At 45.0% G+C, this 25,518-nt stretch overlaps 1 protein-coding gene across 1 annotated transcript in view; it reads left to right on the forward strand.

The window, feature by feature from the left end:
* Positions 1-2,738: 2,738 nt before the first annotated feature.
* The window catches only part of MSN (moesin), an 80,612-nt gene continuing 57,832 nt past the window's right edge, over positions 2,739-25,518 (forward strand). Inside the window, exon 1 of the mRNA XM_081897853.1 lies at positions 2,739-2,904. Coding sequence (XP_081753979.1) covers positions 2,893-2,904 — 12 coding nt within the window. The 5' untranslated portion in view covers positions 2,739-2,892. The remainder of the gene's footprint in view (positions 2,905-25,518) is intronic.

The following is a 25,518-nucleotide window of genomic DNA, read 5'->3' on the forward strand; positions in this document are numbered from 1 at the left end:
TGTTAAAAACAGTACAGCATTAAATATTAAAAACTTCCCTGAACAGGGCTGCCTTCAGATGTCTTTTAAAGATAGGATAGCTGCTTATTTCCTTCACATCTGAAGGGAGGGTGTTCCACAGGGTGGGTGCCACTACCGAGAAGGCCCTCTGTCTGGTTCCCTGTAACCTCACTTCATGCAATGAGGGAACTGCCAGAAGGCCCTCGGCGCTGGATCTTAGTGTCCGGGCTGAACGAGCTATATCTTAGCATGTAACATTGTACTGTTTGCAATATTTATTAAATTTGAAATTAGGAATCATTGTCAGCACAGTCCTATAACAGCCAGTTTGGTACAGTGGTTAGAGTGTCAAACTAGAACCTGGGAGAGTCTAGGATTTGAACCCCAACTCAGCCATGAAGCTCACTGAGTGACCTTGGGCCAGTTGCTACCTCCCAGCCTGACATACCTCACAGGGTTGTTGTGGGGACTAAACGAGGGTGGCAGAACTGTGTATGCTACTTTGAGTGTAAAAGGTGACACTTGGGGGGGGGAGGGGAAAACAAATGTAATAAATAAATAACATGTCTGCTCAGCAGTTAATTCCCATCAAGTTCAATGAGAAATACCTATAAGACTGCAGCCTTGGTTTCAGGCAAACAATAACTTTAAATATTCATTTGCAGCACCATAAGGTACCAAATATACCTTGGTTTTTGCCACTTGGGAAAATGGGGGTGGCAGTAGAACTAAGTTTTTAATTACTGCTTCTACTATTGCTATTATTATTTGAGAAAGGACACACATTTCAATAACATACAGTACAAGAAGAAAGACAAGACAATACAAATGAATAAATATTGAGCATAAAAACATTTGGGGGGGTTGTTATGTTCACAACCCCAAAAAAGAATTACTGTTATTGGTATTGGGGGGTAGTAAACCCTCTCCCCAATTTAATTATTTTGTTACATATAACAATACAAATGTCTGAGAGATTTCAGCAGGCAAGCAAGAAGAAAAGAATTATGCTGAGTAGAGAGAGATACAAATAATACTAAGAATAATAAGATAATGATTCCATGAAATAGCAATGGAGCAGTCAATAATAAGTCCTGGTGTACAGTCATATCCAAATAAAAGGATACTTTGCAGGAATGTTCCAGCCACAAGTGAGCTCCCCCCACCGCCCCTTTTTAATAGGTCTTCTCCATCAGCCTAGTCAGTATGCACACTGCTTTTCCATAGGAAACCATGTTCTCCAAAGAGATAAATATCTAGGAAGAAGAGAGGAAGCAACACACACACATGCCCCCGCGGACAAAAAACCCTTCCCAGCAACTCCATAAAGCAACAGTGATATATGATAAATGGGAGGCATAACATTTAGTTGTTTGGGGTGGAAATAATATATTTGTTAGTGTTTAGTTTTTGTATTTTCTAGTTGTTTGTTTCTCTCTCCATCCCATGACCTCCACCCAGGGTGCACATGGGGAACACACTGACTGTCCCACCAATATCATGGGAGTCTCCCTCCCTCCCTGCCCTGGATAATGTGCATGTGCTCTGTGCTTCCCAATGGCATCTGGCTGCCTGCTGGGGGTAAAGAATAACTGGGGGGAAATGAGCCCTTGATCTGATCCAACAGCCTGGCAATTATATATAATTATATAATAAAACACTTTTCCATTTAAGCGTCATTGTGTGCATATTATATATAACTGAACAACTAAAAAGAAAACCCACGAGAAATGTCATAGTGAAAAGTATACTAATTGTATAGATATATCATCCCCAGTACATCACTGAGCATGTGAAACCCACACCTCAGGAAAAGAAGAATGAAATAGTGCTATAAACGATCCATTTGTGTGTGGTTGATTGTGCCAGTAGATTACAGTGGTCCCCAAACTTTTTTCAGGCCCCTTGATTTCATAAACGCAGCCCTCCCCACCCTGTGCTCCTACAATAAAAATTAAAAACAGTAGCAATTCATTAAACATTTATTCACAATCCAATCAAAAGTATTTAATTAATTCAGCAAAACTGGTTAGCTTAATCCAGTGATACTTGCTCTTCTAAGTCTGCGCCACCCTAACTTACCCCTCAGTGGTGTTGGGAAGACAAATGGGAAGGGGGGCTATCTTTATGTCACTTTGAGCTTCTGGGCGGAAAGGGGGGATATAAACTTAATACACGCTGTTCCGTTCTTTGCAAGAGAAAGAGCAAGGCATTTTATTTCGCTTGGAAAAAAAGATGGAAGAAATATAAGGTGGATTTCATAGAATGCTGTAAAAGTGAGAAACACAGAATCATAAATTGTAGAGTTTGAGGGAACCTCAAGGGTCATCTAGTCCTACCCCCTGTAATGCAGGAATAGTGAAAGAATTTGTGTGTATTGATGTATGATATAGCAACAGGGAACTGTCTGATCCCCTTTCGTCGCCATTTAGGCCGGTGGCTATTAGCTCATCTTGTGGCAGGGAGTTCCAGAAGGGAACGAGTTCTTTCCCGAAAGCGCTTAAGCGCTCGAGCGATAGCAAAGTGGGACAGAAAAATCCCCTCTCCGCCCTCCCGCTCCCCATCGCCCTTCCTGCTCCCGGGGTGGGGTGGGGGTTGTTCTGCGGAAGGGGTGGGCGAGGAAGCCCCTGAGGGGACCCAATCCTCGCCTGCCAGCTTGCGGCCGGAGTCAGGACGCCAGGCTCGGGAGGGGCGGGGGCTCGGGAGCGACTGCCCCAAAGAAAGGCGGCGCACGCTCCGCGGGCCCACAGAGGTTGGCGGGCGGGGAGAACTGCCCAGTCAGTCGAGCCCGTTAGCAGAAGGAGGCGCCCAGCAGCAGCAGCAGCAGCAGCAGCAGCAGCGACAGCCGCCCTGCCCAGAGACTGAAGCCCGCCGAGCCAGCCCGAAGGCACCATGCCCAAAACGGTACGGAGAGCCTGCCGGGAGAGGCTTGCGCCCTCCACGGAGTTAATGAGAGGCCCCGCGCATTGCACTTCTCCCTCAGCCCCGCTCTCGAACTGAGAGTCGACCCCGTTTGCTTCCCGCCTGGGGAGGAGGAGGGCTTCCCTTGCGCGCGTAAAGTCCCCTCTGCGCCTCACTCAGAAACTCTTTGCTTGACCCTACGCGCCACTGAGGCTTCTCTGCTTCACGTTCTCCGGGCGGGCTCCGGGCCGCGGGGTGGAAGGGGGGGGCGAGGCGGGCGACAGTTCGAGCCCGGCTGACGGCGACGGGGCGGAGGATGACGGTGGCTCCCGGCCCTGCCACTTCCCTAGTCTCCCGGTTGGCGGCGGGTCTCTCCCGTCTCCTCCTTTCTCCGGGGCCCGCTGACCCGCCTGAGGCATTTGGGTTCTTCCCTCTCTCCTTCCCTCACTCTCTCGCCTCTTCCTCGTGAATGGGACACATTCATGGCAGGAAGGAGGAGGAGGAGGAGGGAGGGAGGGTCTTTGTGAAGCGGGAGGGCAAGCGCCCGCTGTCGGGTGCTTGGCTGACTGAGGGAGCGCGCGGGCGGCTCTCCAAAGCCAGTGGGCCTTCTCCAAGGGGCGTCAGTCGGGGGGCGCCTCTAGCCGCACGAGAAAGTTGTGTCCTCCCCCCTCCCTGCCAGCCCAGCCCAGCCCACTCTTCTCGCACCCCCCCTCCTTGATGCGCCCCGGCCCACGCCCCGCTTCGGGCCTTGAGTTGGCATTTGTTCCTCAGCGCTTCTCAAGAGCCACTGAAAGTTCGGCGGTTGGATGGGGGCCTGTTTGTCGCTGCCATCTCCCTCCCCCATGTGGCCGGAGATGTGTGACCGTTTTTCCTCGGAGAACTCCTCTTAGCTGAAACTGAGGCAAAAATCCCGGGAAAACTTGAGTAGAGAAGCTGGATGTGAATTCAGCTTTTGAGCAGGTCATGAACTGAACCACTTCACAACTTTCCACTCCTGTTTATTACTGAAACCAATCTAAATTTATTTGCTACCACCTATATATGGCAGTCTGATTGATTCAGAATGCTAGATGCCCCAGTTATGTGTTCTGTGAAACCCAAGGACTCTTGACTGTACATTGCAACACACTGATGATGCCTTTGGGGTTGTTTAGAACATTTTGTCACCTACTCTGAGCGTTGTTTCAGCAATGGGAGGGTGGGGGGTATAAATATTTTCTGTAGTTATATATGTAGTGTTGCTCGTTTCATTTGGCGGGTTGGACAGGGCAGCATCTGTTGGCGAAAGGGCAGGTTTGGTCACCCTGCAAAAGTGCAGTGCTACCATTTGCTCTGTAGGGATAGCTGGCGGGGCCTGGGGAGGTAACGATAGCTTGGCGTTTTGTATTGTGATTAACCCCCCCCCCAAAAAAACAATTTGCAAAAGTTGAAGTGACCAGTCTCTGAGAGGACTAACTTGACCAGGAACTTGAGTTAGGACTGCAAACTTTTAAGCAGCAGAAAGTTTTTTTGGTTTTTTTTGAGCAAAGGTACATAATATTACCGGGGGCATGCATCCTTATGAATACATGTTTTTCTGAGGGCTGGATGCAAAAGAAGATGGGCACTCTTTACCTTTGTGTAAAGGGGGACAGGCATTCATTACAAGATGCTCCTTCCCAGTGTTCCCTCATCTTTACAACCATCAAGGTTACTAGAAACTCCTGTTCTCTTTTGATTCAGGTATCCAATGCATAATTCCTGCTTTTATTTTTCTCCTCACCTTACCTAAGGCTGCAATCTTATGTATGTATGTTTGCAGGGACATATGCCCCACTGAACTCAGAGGGTCTTACTTGTGGGTATATGTACATAAGACACCACTCTGCAATTTTCTGTGAAAATTACCCATGCTTAAGTCTCAAATAAATCAATGGAACTGATGTTGCAATACGTCTCACTCATTTCGGGGTAACTTAAGCATGCCTCACTTTCAAGGGCTTGCACTACCCACTGATAATTTTGTGTGAGGCTAATTTGCAAGGAGTTTCTATCTTAGGGGCTATGGAGGGGTGTTGGTATGCACAGCATTGCTGCAAGCTGTGGGTAACTGGCCTGGAAAGAACCTCCTCTGCCTCAGACCCTGAAGAACCATTGCAAACAATACTGAGTTAAATGGACCAATGGCTTGACTCAGTTTGAGGCAGCTACCTGTGTTCCGTTTTGCACTTACAAAAGTGTGTGTGTGTGTGTGTGTGTTCAGAAATAATGAAGCTCCTGCTGCTTGCACTCAGTGGAGGCGGCTGGATAAATTAATGCAGTTGTGCAACTTTCCATTGGCAACCGCCAGCAAGCAGTCATGCCCTCTGGTTGCTTTGCATCTTAGAAAGACTTGCATGAGAGTTTTATTCTCTTCCACGAAACGCAAAAAACCCCACAGGAAGATGCCAAGCCCAGGATGTCTTCTCCCTATATCCTGGCCCTTCAATGGCACCAGCTCTCCAGGCAGAGGGTTGATCACATCTCACTGCAGGAAGCATAAAGCAATCTCTTTCTGCTTGGGTTTTCCCTGCTATGGTGAAACCCATCTATGGGTAGGACAACCATTTTACTCTTAGAGGGGATTTTGAGCATTGATAAGCATATACTCCTGAATGTGTTTCTTAATGAAGTATCAGAAATTCTGTGACTATGAAAACTACATCAGCTGTCGTAGATGCATAACGGTATAACCAGTTTAACACACTTTGTGGCTAAAGTTAGGAACCACAAGAAACTGCCTCATACTGAGTCGCGCCATTGGTCCATCTTGCTCAGTACTGTCTACACTGACTGGCAGCAAGGGCTCCCAAGGGTTTCAGGAAGCAGATGCCAAAAGGGATTGAACCTGAGACCTTCTGCATGCAGATTCTCCACCACTGATCTCTGTTCTCTATGGGTCTTCCAGCTTTCTTGTAATTCATAATTCGTTTCTCTCTTTGAGTTGCTACAGAGCCTTGTCTCAGCTTGACTCAAAAGTATTTCTTGGCTAAGGGAGGGTCTTAAATGCTGAGCTTCTCAAGCCCATACATGATTTCCTTTTGAAAAAAGGAGGTTGTCTGCGGGGAAGGCCCTCTTTATGTAAAAAAGGAGAGAGACTTTTGCAAGAAACACTTTTGCTTCTTGCTATTCAGTTTCCAATTAGAAAACTTCTGGAGGTAACAAAAAGTTAGAAATCCTAAAACAGTTTTTTTTTAGAGAGAGAGAGAGAGAGAGAGAGAGAGAGAGAGAGAGAGAGAGAGAGAAGCATGCAGCATAGGAGAGTAAGATTTTTTATTTTTTTTAGAAGGAAAATGTTCCATGCATATCTCTTTAAAGTAATGAATGAATTGTGATTCCGGCGCACCTGACTGTTGGGAAATACCTGTTCAATTCTTTGATCTGCTGTTCCCTTGATTATACAATAGGTTCTTTAAAGGGACTGATATTTGATACTTTCCATTTCTTTGATGGCATATAACCTTTGAAATGAGATTGGTTATACAGATATTCCTTCCCCTTCCTTAAGTTAGAACATTTTGGCGTGTGAAAACCCACCCCAAAAAGAGAGAGAGAGAAAGCGACTTCATTCTTCCAACCCTTTTTCTACATGCTTTCTGAGCAATGAGTAATTTTTAGAACTTGCATCAGTCAGTAACTAGGAACACACACTGTAGGAATCATTGCTAAGACATCCAGTGGTTCAGATGAATGTTGTAAGGAGGTGTCACTTCCTGCCCCTCCACACCCTGTTGCAACTCTTCTTCTTCCTTAGCCTTGGTGCTCCAGCTTAGGGGCAGCTTTGCAGATCAGTTTTGTGTACAGTGGTACCTCGGGTTACAAACACTACAGGTTACAGACTCCGCTAACCAGGAAGTAGTACCTCGGGTTAAGAACTTTACCTCAGGACGAGAACAGAAATCGCACAGCAGCGGGAGGCCCCCATTAGCTAAAGTGGTACTTCAGGTTAAGAATGGTTTCAGGTTAAGAACGGACCTCCGGAACGAATTAAGTTCGTAACCAGAGGTACCACTGTATTTGCAGATAATGAGTGTTAAGTAGCTGCATATGGAAGTCCGAGGTGGATTCAGAAGCTAAATGCTCATGAATGTGGACATGCAGATTTGATTAAATATTTAGCCTTCTGGAATGAGTTAAAGACCTGCTAGCCAGATTCCTCCTTTGGTGGGGATGTCTTAAGACTATCTTTGAGATCATGTTTAGATAATAAATATGTGAGGTTACCTACTATGTATCTGGTAAACATCTGTATGCTATAATTGTTAAAGTGGGCTGCTGGATATGTTCTGGAAAAAGTCCTGGAAGCCTAGAATTAAGAATTGATGCTGGAACCTGGGACACGGAGATGCTTTTATAGGCTTGCCGTTACATGTAATGACTAAGTGGTTATTGCATGGACCTTGGCTGGGGTGTTTGCAGCCTGCTGTTTCACTAGAATAACTATTATCTAGATCTATTACAGTTGTTATGGGACGCGGGTGGCGCTGTGGGTTAAACCACAGAGCCTAGGGTTTGCCTATCAGAAGGTCGGCAGTTTGAATCCTCGCGATGGGGTGAGCTCCCGTTGCTTAGTCCCTGCTCCTGCCAACCTAGCAATTCGAAAGCATGTCAAAGTGCAAGTAGATAAATAGGTACTGCTCCAGCGGGAAGGTAAATGGCATTTCCGTGCACTGCTCTGGTTTGCCAGAAGCAGTTTAGTCATGCTGGCCACATGACCCGGAAGTTGTATGCTGGCTCCCTTGGCCAATAAAGCGAGATGAGTGCTGCAACCCCAGAGTCGGCCATGACTGGACCTGATGGTCAGGGGTCCCTTTACCTTTATTACAGTCATACCTTGGATCCCGAATGCCTTGGTACTTGGACGTTCTGGCTCCTGAACACTGCAAACCCAGAAGTGAGGGTTCTGGTTTGCGAACGTTCTTTGGAACCTGAATGTCCGATGGGGCTTCCGTGGCTTTCGATAGGCTGCAGGACCTTCCTGCAGGCAATCAGAAGCTGTGCTTTGGTTTCTGAATGTTTTGGAAGTCAAACGGTCTTCCGGAATGGATTCCGTTCGGCTTCCAAGGTACGACTGTGTGTGTAAGGTAGTGCTTAGGGTGCAATTTTGCTTAAGAATGCAATAACACATTGCAAATTCACCTACTCTAACATTATTTACAAATATCCTAGCAACTAACAGGCACTTTGGCTATCAGAGGCTATCAGTATGATGGCTGTAATCTGCCTCTACAGTCAGAGGCAGTGATGCTTCTGAATACAAATTGCCACAAACTCCAGGAGGGGATAGTTCTTGGGTCCTGTTTGCCAGTTTCCCCTCTGGGTTAGCCACTGAGAGAACAGGATACTGAACTAGATGTGCCATTGGTTAGATCCAGCAGGCTCTCCTGGTGGTCCACCAAATACTATTTTGTCCACCCATTGTTTACATTGTTGATTTAAGCTGAACATGTTTGCATTGCAAGATACCTTGGGTATGTGTGTGCATTACTTGGTTTCTTCTTCATCATCTTCATCTTCATCATCATCATCATCATTATTTATTACTTATACCCCGCCCATTTGGCTGGGTTTCCCCAGCCACTCTGGGTGGCTTCCAACAGGAGATTAAAAATACATTAAAACATCAGTCATTAAAAAAGTTCCCTAAATAGGGCTGCTTTCAGATGTCTTCTAAATGTCAAATAGTTGTTTATTCCTTTGACATCTGATGAGAGGGCATTCCACAGGGCGGGAGCCACTACCAAGAAGGCCCTCTGCTTGGTTCCCTGTAACTTGACTTCTCACAGCGAAGGAACCGCCAGAAGGCCCTTGGCACTGGAGCTCAGTGTCTGGGCCGAATGATGGGGGTGGAGACGCTCCTTCAGGTATACTGGGCCGAGGCTGTTTTGGGCTTTAAAGGTCAGCACCAACACTTTGAATTGTGCTCGGAACCACTTGAGCCTGCTTCAGACTTGTTTGGAGCAAAATGTGTGAGCAGCCCACCCCAATCAAGTGCATTCAGTTTGCCTGACATGAATGGCTGATGAGGGTTTCGGCTGAGTGTGTGTGGCTTACTCAATGAAAGCATCACTATTGTGCAGATATGAAATCAGCTTCTGCGATGTCGATTCCCGGTTGGCCCACTCAAACACAAAGTTGCAGATGTAGAATTGCATATTCTTATGAATTGTGATGTGCACCAGCCCTCCCAATTTCTAGAACAGCATTTCTCAAATTTGCTTTCAAGCAGGCCTCCATGCCCCAGCCACCCCAGTGCTTCCCTACTCTCTAGCCATGCTCTAGCCTTCTGGTTGGAGCGATGCCAGCACCAGCAGTGCCCCATATAGCAGGTCACCTGGCATTCCTGGAAAAGTTGACCAGTTTTGCCTTTAAGAACAAAAGAACATAAGAGTCTTCTGGATCAGGCCAATGCCCACCTGATCCAGTGTCCTGTTCTTATAGTGGCCAACCAGATGCTGTAATGGAAAGGCCACAAGCATGATCCAAGCAAAAAAGGCTCTTCCCTCCTATGCTTTCCAGCAACCCGTATTCAGAAATGTTAGTGGCTCTCAGCTGTGGATGGAAGAGTTTAGTCATCACAGCTGGTAGCCGTCGATAGCCCTCTCCTCCTCTTAAAACCTATTTTAAAGCCATCTAGCTTGGTAGCCATGGCACTGTGGTCTAAAGCACTGAGCCTCTTGGGCTTGCCAATCGCACAGCGGCTTGAATTCGCATGACAAGGTGAGCTCCCATTGCTCTGTCCCAGCTTCTGCCAACCTAGCAGTTCAGAAGCACACCAGTGCAAGTAGATAAATAAGTACCGCTCTGGCGGGAAGGTAAACTGTCTCCGTGCGCTTTGGCACTTGTCACAGCATCCCATTTTGCCAGAAGCAGTTTAGTCATGCTGGCCACAGAAAGTTGTCTGTGGACAAATGTCGGCTCCCTCGGCCTGAAAAGCGAGATGAGCGCTACAACTCCATAGTTGCCTTTGACTGGACTTAGCTGTCATGGAGTCCTTTACCGTTTACCCTTTTTTTTAACCTGTGAGAGTGAGTTCCCTAGTTTAATTATGTGGTGTGTGAGTAAGTCCTTTAGAGCTGCAATTTTAAGGAGAAAGGTTTGTGTGGGTTATACCGGTAAATTAAATTATTCAGTGGAAAAACATTATTTGATAGAATGGCTAGTTTTAGTAATTACTTTAACTATGTCATGTATTATTTTGTTTTTATGTATCTTCTTTTGTAATGGCTTCAGCTAAACAAAAAAGCATTAAAGTGGTTTTTTTGAGTTTTTTTGTTTTTGCTTGGTAAAGGTGGCTGGAAGACAAGACAAGTGGGCGGAAAGGAAGGATTAGAGCAGTGTTTAATGAGCCAAAGGGGGATAAAAGGTTGATTTTTAGAATAATGGAATGGAAGATGAAGAAACTAAAAGCTATTATAGGAGGAAGAAGTAGAACCTGCAGCAAAGAAGAATGAAAAGGAATGTGGATATATGTTTTAATCTGTTTATTGTTGGTTTTGTGTTTTAAATTGTTTAGAGAGGTGTTTTGTGGTTGTCTTTAACTGATACTTTTATTGTTTTATTCTCTTTGTAAACACTTTGAGCAGTGTATGAAATAGAATAGATGCTTAGTGGGGGAGTGGGTAAAATCTAAATGTGAAAGGAGGGGGGAAACGAGGGTACTGTCAGTGGCGCGCGTGTGGGTGAAAAAATATAAATTAGAGTGTCTTTTCGGCTCTCTCTTTAAAAGCCTACAAGTACAGGAATTGGGCCAAGGGTCGCTTTACTGCTCCTTCCATCCAGTGGTAGCAAGTCAGGAGCTTCTGGGAAGCTGGCAAGCAGGGGTACGTGGCAGTGGCTCATGGTGGGGAGACAGGAACAGTGGTGTCCTCCCAGGGATGAAGGCTGGGGGAGCTCCGTGTTGGTGGCATTGGCCCTGAAGGTACATGTGCAGCCCCAGCACCAGACCTCACCACCACTTCCTTCATGAGCCACCACTGAAGGTGGGGAATGAATATCCTTCCATGAATGAGAAGTCTCAGGCCTGTTTTCCCCTGTCTGTATGTAGTATGCATGATGTGGACTGAAAGAAAGATTAAAGCTATGGTGTGACACAGGTGTACCGAAGCCCACTGAAATAAAAGTATTAAGGCATGTCCATCTGTGCTGGATTGTGGCCTTCCTCAACTTGGTCCTCTTCAGCGGTTTTGGACTACATCTTCCATCAATCCCAGCCAGCATGGCTTCAAGAAAGCCTGGTGCACAATGGGCTTTTAGGGTCTCATTACGTTCCTCTGTAAAATTGCCATGTACTTAAATTTGCGCATAACTTTTTACGAAATCTCACAATGCTGAGCAACGCTTTCCAGAAAGAAACTGCACCTTTAATGCTGACTTTCTAGTAATATGATTATGGATAATGTTGTTCTACTGCTGTAAAACACCCAGAAGTGTCTTGTTTTTTTAAAATAATCAAGCAGCTTTTAAATTTTATTAAATTAATAAGTGACTGATTAATAAGTGACTTGGTAACTGTCCTCTATGGAGATGCTGATCATATGTCTGATACAAGAGATCAAGGCTTGCCTGCAGCTGTGGGGGGCTGCTTCCTGTACTTGGGATTTTCATCTTCCTGAGCTCAGACACAAGACAAGTCAAACTAATGTATGGGCCTGAATATAAGCTGCACCTTAAAATTGGGGGGGGGGGGGAGAAAAAAAGACAATACCCAAATATAAGCTTTTCCCTTAAAATTCCACAGGCACTCATACCCATTCTGTTTTACTGTATGTCTGTTTCAGCAGTGATATCGTAAAAGCCAGTTTTAGTAAGGTCGCGAATATAAGCCGCACTTTAACTTTTCGCAGTTGGAATTTGGAAAAAGTGTGAGGCTTATATTCAGGCCAATACGGTATATATCATGTTAGCAACATCTATGAACTTGTGGTTGGGATTCTTCCTTTTTAAAAAGTAGCACTCGTGGGGTGGGGTGGGTAGGGGCTGATTAAGATTAAGACTGCAGAATGGGGGAGGTGAGTTTTTCAGCAGGAAAAATGTGCATGTAAGGCTTTTTTTTGGAACATCACCACCACTACCACTACTGACTGCATTCCATGCAGTGGCGTAGCATGGGTTGTCAGCACCCGGGGCAAGGCAAGTAATTTGTGCCCCCTAACCCGTGGATTTGTGCCCCCTAACCCGTGGATTTGCGCCCCCTAACCCCCAGATGTTGCGCCCGGCCCCCCCTGCACACCCCACGCTACGCCACTGATTCCATGGTCTGAATCCTTGCTTCTCTGCCTCGCCTCTACCAAAAAAACATACCTGCTGGTTCTGGTTTTTGTTTTAAAGAGGGAGAAAGAAGGAAGAAAGGAAGGGAAAAAGAAAGGAGGATGTTCTCAAACATAGGATTCAGAGACAGGTGAGATCTACTGGTAGCTGGACCTTTCTACTGGGGTGGTGGCATTGTAGTGTTATGGAATTAATGCAGTTCCAGCTAGCACACCCACAAGCTTTCAGACCACCTGAGGGAGGCTTTCTTCATGAACCAGGTGAAGCAGCCAAGACCTGCTAAGGTCAGTGAGACTAACTGTGAGTTCTTCATAGTTCCATCTCCTGCCAAAATGACACCTCAAAGCATAAGATTTCATCAAGCATCTCTCTCCAAAACAAATGGAACGACTTTGTTACCCACAGTAGTGAGATCCCATCACTGATGGCATTGTTTTCACATGGCAAATGGTTCCTTTCATACGCAAGCACAGCTAGCGTCACTCGCACGTCTTCAGGAAGGTAAAAGGGAGAAATTGTTCTTCCAGGGGCAGGTTCTGGTGCTGTTGATTTGGATGTGGCTAAATCCGAAAGGGAAACCTAGTTTTCCCTTCCATAGTTTCTGCTGGTCAAAATACATATATTTTATTGAATTTATGTCCCACCTTTTTCTCCAAGTAGCTCAAGTGGTGTACATGGTTCTCATCTCCCTCCTCAATTAATCCCCACAACAACTCTGTGAGTTTGGTTAGGCTGAGAGGCAGTGACTAGTCTAAGGTCACACTTGCCTGAGCTTCATGGCTGAGTGGGGTTTCGAACCCTGGACTCACTCACGTCCTACTCCAACACACTGACCACTGCAGCATACTCTGTGCTGTGTGCTGTGACTTCATGTTGCTTACACACACACCCCATGTACATGTGGATAAAGTTACATACAGTGGTACCTCAGGTTACAGATGCTTCAGGTTACAGACTCCACTAACCCAGAACTAGTACCTCGGGTTAAGAACTTTGCTTCAGGAAGAGAACAAAAATCGTGCAGTGGCAGCATGGCAGCAGCAGCGGGAGGCCCCATTAGCTAAAGTGGTACCTCAGGTTAAGAACAGTTTCGGGTTAAGAACAGACCTCCAGAACGAATTAAGTTCTTAACCCAAGGTACCAGTGTAGTTATGAGTTTGAGGCTGTTTGAGTTTGAGGCTGTGTGAGAAAGTGCAGACTTCATATGCCTGCATCTCAGCGCCTGCAGTGTGTACATCCGGTGGCAGGAAATGCATGCTTTTCTGTCTCGAGTGAAATCTAAACCCTGAGATTAAATCTTAGTCAATAGGTTTAACTGGGCACATATGTGAACACAATCGTTCTAAAGTGAGCAGCCTCCTGCCTTTGTCCTTAGGCCATGCATACTTGTAGGAAGTGGCATTGCCTCCTATGTGTGCAAGGGAGGCAAAGTCAAAATCCTTTAAAGGGATGCTTGCCACCTGCTCTTTCTTTCGTAAGTTCTTGCAATAAAAAGTTAATTTTAAAAAGTGACATATTTATCCGATTGCTCTGTTAAACACTGTGACTCCAGTAGCTCCTCAGATATGTTTGTGCAACCCCCTGTCTGCTTGTTGGAAGGGTCCCTTGCCACCATCCCTAAGGCGCACCATCCCTTGCTGGCTGTCCCTTCCCTGTAGCTATCCAGGGACTTTGCTTCTGCACAGTGGCAGGCCTGCATTTTGGGGAGCCTTGAAGCTTGAACTGTTATTGGGGAGCCCTTTGCAACCAGCAACAAGCTCTGGGTAACCCCTGTTATCTTCTTGTGGGTTGTTCCATGACATATCACCACATATTTTTTTAACTACTACATCTCAGATTTCGATTAAAAATGCCAGTCACTGTGTGAATATTTTATTTTCCATGCCTTACAGTTTTTGAGTTATGGGGTGTGGTGAAAATTAGAGAAATGTTATATAGGTGCATGGTGCTTTATAGAATGATGAAATAAAACAAAGAAAAGACCACAGTCAATAAAACTGTTTATTTTAGACACCTATGAGAATACATAGCACATGAAGCACATTTTACAAAATACATTTCCCCCCTGGTTTTTCTAGCAACATACTCATGTACAGTTTTGTCATATGAGAGCTTCCTTGCAGTGTCAATTTCTAGAGACAATATACATAAAGAATTCAAGTGTTCTTCCATCATGGTAGACTGAAATGTGTTCTCCATAAAATACAGCATTGCAAAATTCCTTTCTGCTTCACAGCTTGTGGTAGGCATTGTCAAGTACAGCTTAGGCACAGTAGTAAAACTGGGGAACATTTCAATTAGGTGTGGCTCACAAAAAGGCTGAAGAACCTCTGCACATTGCATTTTTGATTGCCTGTTCTGGGATTTCCCGTGGTGCAAATATTCTTTGAACTGATAACTCTTGTTTACTAATTTGAGGGCAATATAACCTTTGCAATATGATACCATAAGTTTAATACTGTCCTCATCAATTTCAGAATTGTTCACCAATCTGCTCATCAGGTTAATCCTTTTGAGTAACTGGTTTATCAAGCCATCATAGAATTGATATAGAACTTCTATCCTAAAATTGTCAGCTCCTCTGAAATAAGCAATACAACTTGTTCTATTTAAAAAATTCCTTGTAACAATGTGTTTGGGAAGCATCAGAACTTGAAGTGATAGCTTCACACAAACCTTTTGCTTCTGGTTCATAATGTGCAATGCTATCAATTGAATTTTCTCTGAGTTCTTTAACAAATGAAAGTAAATAGGATAGCAGACAATCTTCAAATGCACCAAAACCAGGGTTTTGTAATTTCTTACTTGTTTGGTGAAATGCTCCAGCACTTCTTCTCAAATGACTGTTAAAATAGCATTTTCCAGCTTTGTCAACTTATGGTATAAATTCTTTGCATCTTGTTTACATTCAGGCTTCTCATCTGAGTCCTCAAAAATATGTTTGAGAGTTTGTAAAATGCCTGTATATCCATTTTTAATTGCCTGGACTGCTTCATAGTATGCAGACCATCTAGTTACAATTAAGCTCTTTACAGAAAAATGTAGATTGCTTCATGTGTTTAAAATCCTCCATCTTCATATAGATTCAGAAAAGAAAACAAACAGCTCCTGCAAAATGCCAAAATAGTCATCAACTTCAGGTACAGTAGACACTGCCTTCTCTCCAACAAGGTTAAGAGAATGGGCCATTGAACCAGATATGAACAAGCCTTTTGCCCTGTGGGTGCAGACCCTTTGCTCTTCTTTTTTCATGAGCCAGTCAACAAAACAGCATGTTCCCATTAACTCTGGTTTTCCTGTGTTGTCCAAACTGAGAAACTGTGGTTAATAGCTTGAGAAGGAAGGGTGGGTTGTGAGAGCAACCCAAAAAACAAGTAAGTAAGTAAGTAAGTAAGTAAGTAAGTAAGTAAGTAAGTAAGTAAAGCTATAGTTCCATGGTTTGGCTGAAATGGGGACGTATAATAAATAGAAGACTTCTTGGTTTGTTGGCTGGCTAACAAAAGGGCTGGGCAATAGGCTAGTTCTCTTGCCATTGCCTACTTTGCCACTGGCAGTCTTACATTTTGATGGGAGGACCATCTGAGTGGGCTAGACAGCTCCCTCCCAGCTTGCTTCCTGCCATCTCCACTGTAGGATGTTGGTGCTATGTGTGGTGAGACATGTGGGTGGGAATCACTGTGTTTTTTAAAAAAAGGAAATACTTTTTGTTTAGTTCCCACCTTGGCTTAGCCAAGAGATGCTCACCCAAGTGCTCCACTTCTGCCTCCCAATGCTGACCATCTAACTACAAGCCCATTTACTGGTGTGTTTGCTTTATGAGGATTGCAAGTGTCTAGTCTAGTGGTAGGAGGCTGAGCTGTGAGCAAGAGATTTCTCAGTTTAAATTTATCTCTTGTCTTCTCAGCCATTAGTGGTGCTGGCTGGAAAATAGTTCAGTTTCTAAAAGTGATTTTTTTTTTGTAGTAAAATGTGAATTTGTAGCATTAGTGAATGCTGTTGAGCATGGGTAGGCCAACTAAGGCCCGGGGGCCAGATCCAGCCCAATCGCCTTTTATATCCGGCCCGCGGACGGTCTGGGAATCGGCATGTTTTTACATGAGTAGACTGTGTCCTTTTATTTAAAACACATCTCTGGGTTATTTGTGGGGCGTAGGAATTCATTCATTTCCCCCCAAAAATATAGTCCGGCCCCCCCACAAGGTCTGAGGGACAGTGGATTGGCCCCCTGCTGAAAAAGTTTGCTGACCCCTGCTGTTCAGTTCTCATGTTTCAAAATGCTTAAATAGCTCAGTAAAAGTTGGCTTGTTTTTCAAAGCAAACAATAAATAACAGAAATAAATGTGACACACCAGTACAGATCAAGACATCCTTATTTCCCAAACTGGCATGGGTGGTGGGTGTTGAGCATTTAAGTCTGAAGCATAGGAAATAAAATCACACCACATGACAGAAAAATGTTTTGGCTCCTCCACCCCCCCCCCTGGAATAACACTGTTTATGTGCATTTTTTCCACAGTAGCCAAAATCCGTAAGTTTTTTATACCACACACTCAAATGCAGATTTTTAAGGTTTTCCATTTCTGGGCTACTGAAATACTGGCTACAGCCAACATCCATGTCAAAAGTTCTTTAGCGAGACAAGCTTTCAGGTTGTTCACCCACATATTCAGTAATAACAATTGGGGGGGCTGAACAGGTGATTTAATTACTTTAGGGTTGTATTTAGCCCTCATAAACAGCATCCAGGTGGAAATCGTAGAAATGTCAGAGAAAAACCTTACGGATGGCAGCCCAGTGCGGTGGTGTAGATTTTGGCAAATTTCGTTTTTATTTTTTTGAGATTTCGCTCAAAAACTTTTCTGTCCGGATATTCACTTTTTTGAAATATGGCAACCCTACTTGAAGTGTACATGCTTTCATCTTTACCTCTCCCATCCTTTTATAAATTCATCTCCATTTCATCTCCCTTTTGTGTTTGTGTCGGGGGCAGGGGGGGTGTTCTTCCGGAGTTTTTTTGTGGGAATATAGGGCATTGGAAGCTTCTGATTCAGACATTTATGGGAAAACCACATTACGGCCCTAAAGTGAACTCCCTCTTAAAGGCAAGTTGCTTTATCTCTGCCCCCTTAGCCTCCTGTCTGGTGTTTGGGGGGGGGGGTAATGCTGGTCAACCTTACAGGGTAGTGTTGGGTGTGGGAAACAAGACACCCTCTGCAAGTGATCTGCAAGTAGCTTTTCGATACTGCTAGCATGGGAGACTGTCTGGGGCTGGTGATGCATCTTCTTCCCATGCGCAGAGTCATCTACAAAGAGAAAAGGGCTGATTTCATGTGCTAAGTTGAGCATGTGTGAGTGAACATGTAGCTTCTATTTCCAAAATGTTTATTTATTAATCTTTAACCCACTCTCCAGCTGGAAAGGCTCCTATAACAGCTTAGATACAATCAAATTAATAACAAGAGAGTCCCTGCTTGTGGGTTTGCAAGTCGTGCCACCACATGAAAGGAAAAAGGAACTGGGTGGGAAAAGGGGGGGGGAACGTAACTCAGACACAAAATCTTAAAAGTTAAATGGTATTTCTTAGGCATCAGTTATTGAAACACTTTCGGGAGTAAGTGGGGCTCACTGGAGCAGAACCTGTGGAATGGGTCTCATCTCTGTTATACTAGCAAGGCCAATTCTCTCTCAAAGGCAATACTTATTATACTCATCTATTTGTTGCATTTATATCCCACTTTTACTCCGTGGAGGTCAATGTGGCATGCATAGCTCTCCCTCTCCCCATTTACTCCCCACAACACCCCTGTGAGGTAGGTTGGGCTGAGAGGCAGTGATGGGCCCAAGGTCACCCAGAGAGCTTCATGGTCAGGTGGGGATTTGAAAACTGATCTCTCCCAGATCCTAGTCTGACACTCTAACCACTACATCACACTGACTCCCTGTTACCAGCTTTAAACTCATCATCTTCTCCAAGTTGAGCACTCCTACATATTTAGTGAGGGAACCTGCCCCACCCCAGTATAAACACAGCTGTAAACCTGGTTGCTCTCCCTATTGGTTAATGTGGGACCAGGATACTGCACAAGTCATAGTAATAGACTAGAGCTAGTGTGACTCTTTGGGCTGTGACAATACAGTATATTGTTGCTTAAGAATCCATGACTGGATGGCAGAGCACAGCCATTGAGAGCCCTCTCCTCCATGAATTTGTCTAATCCTCTTTTAAAGCTATCTAGGTTGGTGGTCGTCCCTGCTTCCCGTGGGAGTGAGTTCCATAGTTTAACTATGCACTGCTGTCTCATCAGCCTTATCTTTATCCTGCTTCTTATGGCAGTTTTGGAAACCTAGGTAGGCAGTCCCTCTCCTGCCCAGTCATGCTCGATTGCTGCTCCCTTTTATTTGAATCTTGTCAGTACCATCTGGAAACGTAACTCTCTCACACAGAGCAATGCAATGAGGCCTGGTAAGGAGGGAGCTGCGCAGGAGCTGGCCCGGCCCCACCCTCTTGGCAGGAAATGAGGCAGCAGCTTTGAGGGGAAGTCCTGAGCTTGAGACGTGTCCTGTGAAACTGTACTGCTGTTTAGCTTGCAGTGGGCCTTTCTCTCCTCGTCTGCCTGGCAGGAAGGAGCAGCTCTTCAGCCAAAATTGTGTGTGCACTTCCAAGTGCTCTGTCAGTTGCTTTGGACCTCAAGGTTTTTCTTCTCCTTTATTATTAATTTTTTTGAACCCAACCCATTTGTGGCCTAAGCATCCCTTTCTCCATGCTGCAAATACATGGGCAGCTAGGAGACTCCCTCTGGCCAGTCTCCAGAACTCAGAGGAAACTGGTGACTAAATGCTTCCTCTGAATGACGTCGTCTCCTGGACCTTTCCCTGACTTTGTGCAAAAAAGGCCTTATTTGGCTGATTTGCTCTTTGCACAAGCCCTCCCTGCATATGCACAATAAAGTTCCTGTTATCGGGCATTGAATCATCACCCTTAAGGTCAGGGCACCAAGGCCTGCTTAGGAGAAGAAACTCTTTGAGATTCTCAAGACTTTGCTGCCCACTGCCAAGAACAGCAGGACTTCTAAATGCATAAAAGAGGCCTGCTGTATCAGACTGAAGGCCCATCTAGCTGAGCATCCTGCTTCAATCAGTGGTTAGCCAGGTATATGCAGAAAAGCAGAGAGTCCCCCATAGTATCCTTACAGACAAGCTGGTGTTAATGTGGGCTGGATGAGAGGTAACTGATAGGTGGATTTGTATCTGATTGACTGACCGAACCCAAAGGATGCTCACTAATGGTTCCTCATTATACTGGAAAAAAGGACAAGTGGAATGCTGCAGCGTTATGTCTTGGGCCCGTTGTTCAATGTCTTTATAAATTACTTGGAATAAGAAATTGAGGGGATGCCCATCCAATTTGCAGGCGACACCAAACCAGGAGGGGTATCTGCAGAAGACAGAATCATGATTCAATATGACCTTGACAGATTTGAGAATTGGGCCCAAACTAACAAAATTAATTTCAATAGGGAGAAATGTAAAGTTCTGCACTTAAGCTGGAAGAACCAGCAGCACAAATATAAGATGGGGAACACATGGCTTGCCAGCAGCACATGTGAAAAGCATCTAGGGGTCTTAGTAGCTCATAGGCCAATGCGAGTCAGCCATGTGATGCAGCAGCAAAAAAGGCTAATGCTGTTCTAGACTGCATCAACACAAGTCTAGTGTCCTGATCAAAGAAAGTCGTAGTTCTGCTGTATTCTGCCTTGTTCAGACCACACCTGGAGTCTTGTGCCCAGTTCTGAGCACTTCAATTTAAGAAGGATATTGACAAGCTGGAACATGTGTAGAGGAGAGTGACCAAGATGATCAAGTGTCTGGAAACCAAGCCTTATAAAGAATGGTTGAGGCAGTTGGGTATGTTTAACCTGCAAAAGAGGAAACAGAGAGGAAAGGTTCCTGTATTGCAGTGGAATTGGCTGGATGACCCTTAGGGTCTCTTTCAACTCCACAATTCTATGAGTCTGTGGTTTTATACTATTCTGAGCCATTATTGTCCTTGGAGAGGACATGTCTTAGATGAGTCATTTATCATTATACCTATAAATTCTACTGTTCTTTTGTTTCTGTCCCGTTAAGGTATTGTCTGTTAAATTATTCTGTTTACCTTACATAATTGGTAGTTGAAAGAATATAATCATAGTGAGAAATGACTAATCTGGGTATCTTTGCTTGTTTCCTGAGCTTGGCAGAATCTTTTGTGTGTATGAAACCCCTTCTTTTTACAGGAGTTGTAAATTAAATTTTGCCAGTGGCCAGATTACTTGTGCTGATCTTTGCATAAGGTATTAACATTGGGAAGCCTTCCAAGGGCACTGGAAATAAGGACATGTACCAGGGTCAAAAAAAGTTCTCAGTGGGGAATCTCAAATTATGCCAACTTTTACTCGTGCCATAATCTATAGAAATAAACCATGTGAAGAGTTCACATTGGCACACATACCTTTGCAGTTAGATCAGGAAGGCATGCTTTCTTAATTTGAGTTTCAAGCAAAATGTTCTAACCTGAAATCTAAACTCTCTTAAGATAGCAGTATTTCTGTTTTCATGAAGCAAAAGATTTTGAAAATAACCCTCCTGAAGATAACAGATGCATAATGTCAGGGAGCTAACAAGTTCTCTGACCTGTGAACTGCTTTTAGTTTCCCCAAGGCTGCAGTCTGTCCTGTTATTCCCCCAATAAAGAGCCAGGCATTACAGCAAAGGTGGAAAAACTTGCTTTAGTCAGGTGGTAGAAGACCTCTTCTGTAAATATAATGCACCAGTCTCTGCAAATGGTTTAATATAGGCCTAGGACTTGCCAATCAGAAGGCTGGCAGTTCGAATCCCTGCCACGGGGTGAGCTCCCTTTGTTCGGTCCCTGCTCCTCCCAACCTAGCAGTTCGAAAGCACGTCAAAGTGCAAGTAGATAAATAGGTACCACTCCGGCGGGAAGATAAACAGTGTTTCCGTGCAGTGCTCTGGTTTGCCAGTAGCGGCTTAGTCATGCTGGCCACATGACCTGGAAGCTGTACGCCAGCTCCCTTGGCCAGTAAAGCGAGATGAGCACCACAACCCCAGAGTCGGTCATGACTGGACCTAATGGTCAGGGGGCCCTTTACCTTTACCTTTATCTGACTTTACAAGTCTTTACAAAACTTTACAAGCATCCCTGATGACTGCAGTCTCTGTATTGAATGAGGTTTAGCATTGCTGCTATCCTTTACAGGACCTGTAGCTCCTTGTTTGTGTGTGTGTGTGTGTGTGTGTGTGTGTGTGTGTGTGTGTGTTTCAAATTCCACAAACTGCCTTATTGTGCAATAGATGCAGGTACTTAAAACCCTATGGAAAAGCCTTCGCTGTTGGAGCACTCAGATCCATAATTCTCCCAGACTGGCCAGTGGCTCTCCAGGATTTCGGGCAGGCACCTCTCCCTGCTGTACCTGGAGATGCCATTGGGGATTGAACCTGGGACTTTCTGCATGCAAGGCAGGTGATCTACCAAAGAGCCACAGCCTTTCTGCAATACCATGGCTCCATGGGAAGCTGAAATGGAAGCACAGCATAGAAGAGGTGTTTTCTAGCATGAGGGGTTGGCTGGCTGTAGTCTTATGTGCTGATGCTCTGTGCCAGCTGCTGCTTGCCACAATCGAAATGTGACTTGCAAGTGTACCATGTTCAGCATCAATCACTTGGGCAAATCATTGCAAAGGAAACCACTGCAGTTCTTTACTGGAGGAAAGAGTGGAGATTGATGTGTCCACGTGGTAGTTGCAGTAGCAGAATATATTTTGGGGGAGGGGGCAGGTACTGCAAACTCTCTTTTAATGGTGGGTGGGAATTGTAGTTTATGTGAAGACTCCAGTCTTCTTAGGTGGAAAGCCAGAGCGACGTGACTCAGAAGACAGACTTCTCTTCTGGAGGTGCTGTACCCTGAACTTGTTGGGCAGTTAACTGCAACTGCTGTGGATTTTCTATTCTCTGCCTCCAAGGAATGCTAATTCCTCCTGCGTTACATAGGAAGGTATACAGACTCCTTTGGAGAAGCCTGTCCTCTACTGTAGTTATACTCTCACTGAGGAGCACCATATAAACTTCCAGAGTTCCCTAGAGCATTGTTCAGAGAGACAGACAGACTACTGAACTCTTTAACATATGAGCTAGAGGAATAGAACACTTGTTGGGCAGACACACTCTCACTCAAGGCATTTGTCACAACCCATAGTCTGAAAGTGGGTACAGTATCATCAGATGTAGCGAAATGCATATAACAATGTAAGCAAAAACACCACAAATGTAACACTGGCAACACCCAAGCAGGGAAATGCCACTCCCCAAAAGTTGGGTTGAATAAATTAATGGCGAGACAAATTCCTGGAGGCGAGGGCTATTGAGGTCTGCTAGCCAGGCTGGCTGTGCTCTGCCTCCATAGTCAGAGGCAGCAATGCTTCTGAATACCAGTTGCAGGGGATCACAGGAGGGGAGAGTGTTCTTGTGCCCAGGTCTTACTTTGCAGGTTTCCCACTGTGGCCTCTGATTCGTCACTGTGAGCAAGAGAATGCCAGACTAGATGGGCTATTGGCTTGATCCAGCAAGGCTCTTCTTACGTTCTTACAAATAAACCAGTGGATAGGATACTGCAGGAGATGGCTGAAATACGAGGGGCTGACATGAAAACTGTCTGTAGCACTTGGGAACCACCTGGGGATGGTACAGGAAGGCCTGTGCTGCTGTTTTCTCCTGTGCTCCATAGACCAGGGGCAGAAGCAGCAACCTTCCCTCCTCCCACCAGTGCTTTGGATTACAAGCATTCCTGACCTTTGCTCACACTCGCTTGGGTGCCAGGGATTCTTTAGCTGTGATCCCTGCATTGCAGGGGGTTGGACTAGATGACCCTTTGGGGGGGGGGGTTCCAACTCTACAATTCTATGATAGGAGCTGGGGACAAATACACATCTGGAGGGCAGCACACTGGCTACTCCCAGAGTGAAGCAACACATCATCAAAATGAGGTATTTCTCCAATGGTGCTGTAGATCTTTTGTGTCCATCCTTTGGTTTCTGGCTCCCATTCAGCTCCCATTCAGCAGTTGACCCAGTTCTAATACTGACTGTAATTACCCTTGGGGATGCTCTCCCTGAAGGGAAAAGTCGCTGAGCCTCATGCAAAAGTTAACGCAGAATGCTGATGGTCAGATAAAATAATGTGTGCATGGGAGCAGCGTCTGGTGCATGGTACTTAATGCTCCCCACCCCCCAAACCAGCTCCTTAAGTGGTGTGCTGCAGGTACTTCCCCAACCCGGTGCCCTCCAGGCATTTCTTTATTTTGACTACAATTCCCATCAGCCTCGTTGGGCTGGACTGGGAGGAGTTTCTCAGTTGGGGAGGAGCAAAGCACCCATAATCAACATCTGAACCATAGTTTTGTTTAACTATGGTTTAAAGTTATGTGCAAACCTTAAAAGTTCCTATCATTTTAGTGGGAGAGTGAACTGTGTGCTTTCCTCAGTGAGAAACTCTGCCTTAAAAGTGCTTTCACTTAACTCTATAGCTTGCTCATTTTGTATACAGTCTAGATATGCTGCAGAGATGCATCGCCATCCAGTCTCAGCTCCACTTACTCAAACTGCAGCCCATTTACCTTTCTTGGTGTAACAGTGGGGCATGAAGACTCAGCTGCTCCCTACCTGCATCTGTCCTCTATCTACCCTGGGATTCCAGTTCTTGCTGCAGAGAACCCCTGGGAGCTGACTATTATACCCAATGAGGATGCAGAATCTATAGGCACTTGAGCCTCTGCTCCAGGTATGTCTCCAGCCCAGCAAGCTTATTTCAGTGCAGGCCAAGAAACATCATGGCAAGGGATTGGACTAGATGGCCCTTGGGGTGCCTTCTAATTCTACGATCCTATGATTCTGTGATCAGACTTTTTGCTGCTATTCTTTTCTCACACAGAAGCAGCACCACTTCTGCTTCTGCTTCGTCTGGCATTGCCGTTCACTCCTTCCCTCTCTTTCTGCTGTTTGCAGAGAGGATGCCATCTGCTGGCAGCTGACTTTTATGGGCAGGTGGATCGGATGAAAGAGAATCTGGGGCCACCCATGGCCCACAGGGAAGGGGGAGTGGAGTTGCTTGGCAAGTGGACCTATTGAACCCCAAAGCTGGCCCTGTTTTAACGCAGAATAAAAAAAAAGAAGCACAGAGAAGGTACAACTCTCAGACATTTATGGTGTAGGGGGCAGGGCTGTGAAGGTGTTAATATTATTTATTTATTAATTAATTAAAATGGACATACCATTTGATTGTGTAAAGAAAAGGAAACCCCCACAATAATCTCAGAGTGGTTTACTGAAAGAATAAAACAATGCAATTATCAGTAAAAGTTAAAGACAACAGTATAAAACAGAAAACCCCTAAGATCAACGATAAGCTAGAAGCCAGATGTCAACATTCTGTATATTTTGACTGGCTTGCCTAAACATAAATAATTTTAGCAGGTATTGAAAAGAGTACAGTGAAGGCACTTGTCTGATATCAATAGGCAGGGAGTTCCGAAGTTTGGGTGCTGCCACACTGAAAGAGCTATTTCGTAAGAAGGTGAAAGATCAGGCATGAAACTTCAGGAGTTTCTGCCTGCAAGGTAGCAGAGAACTGCAGAGACCCAGCAAAAAAGATGAATCCAGATGTTCTCTTAATAAAATAAAAACACACCATTGGAGGCTGCAGAACAGATTTAAGAGCCAGATTAACTGGGTGACATCCAGCATAAGCCTTGCAAGTGCTCATGAAAACTGGTGTGCGACACCCTCTGCATTATTTTTTTTACCAAGTGTGTGTGTGGTCTCAGTGGAAGTGGTTTCTAACAAAGCTGAACTTTGCTGGAAATCTAAACAGTAATCTGCCCCTTCAAGTCCTGATCTCTACAGCTTCTGTTGGTGCAAGTGACATTCTCTCCCTCCTCTTGTGAGCACTTAGAAAACCAGGTTTAAGCTTCCTAGTCTTCCTTTTCACCTGTGACCAGATGACGGGATGAAGCAGAGCCCTGTAAATCATGTGTAAGCTTTTGTTTGCTGTGGACTTTACAAAAATACTGAGCTAATAAATCTCTCAAAGCCTCTGCTCTGCAGGATTAAGTTTCTAGAATTGGGTAAGGCTGCAACTGTACAGTTATGTGACTTTTTGTTTCTGTAAATGCAGCTGAGAGGGGAAAGTGCCTCTCCTCCAAACTTCCTATTTCTAAAAAGAACACTGAATAATATTATCCATTTCAGGTTGATGAATTAATCCAACCCCAACCCCCTT

This window comes from Podarcis melisellensis (assembly GCF_964234715.1).
Source record: "Podarcis melisellensis genome assembly, chromosome: Z".
Classification (NCBI taxonomy): Eukaryota; Metazoa; Chordata; class Lepidosauria; order Squamata; family Lacertidae; genus Podarcis; species Podarcis melisellensis.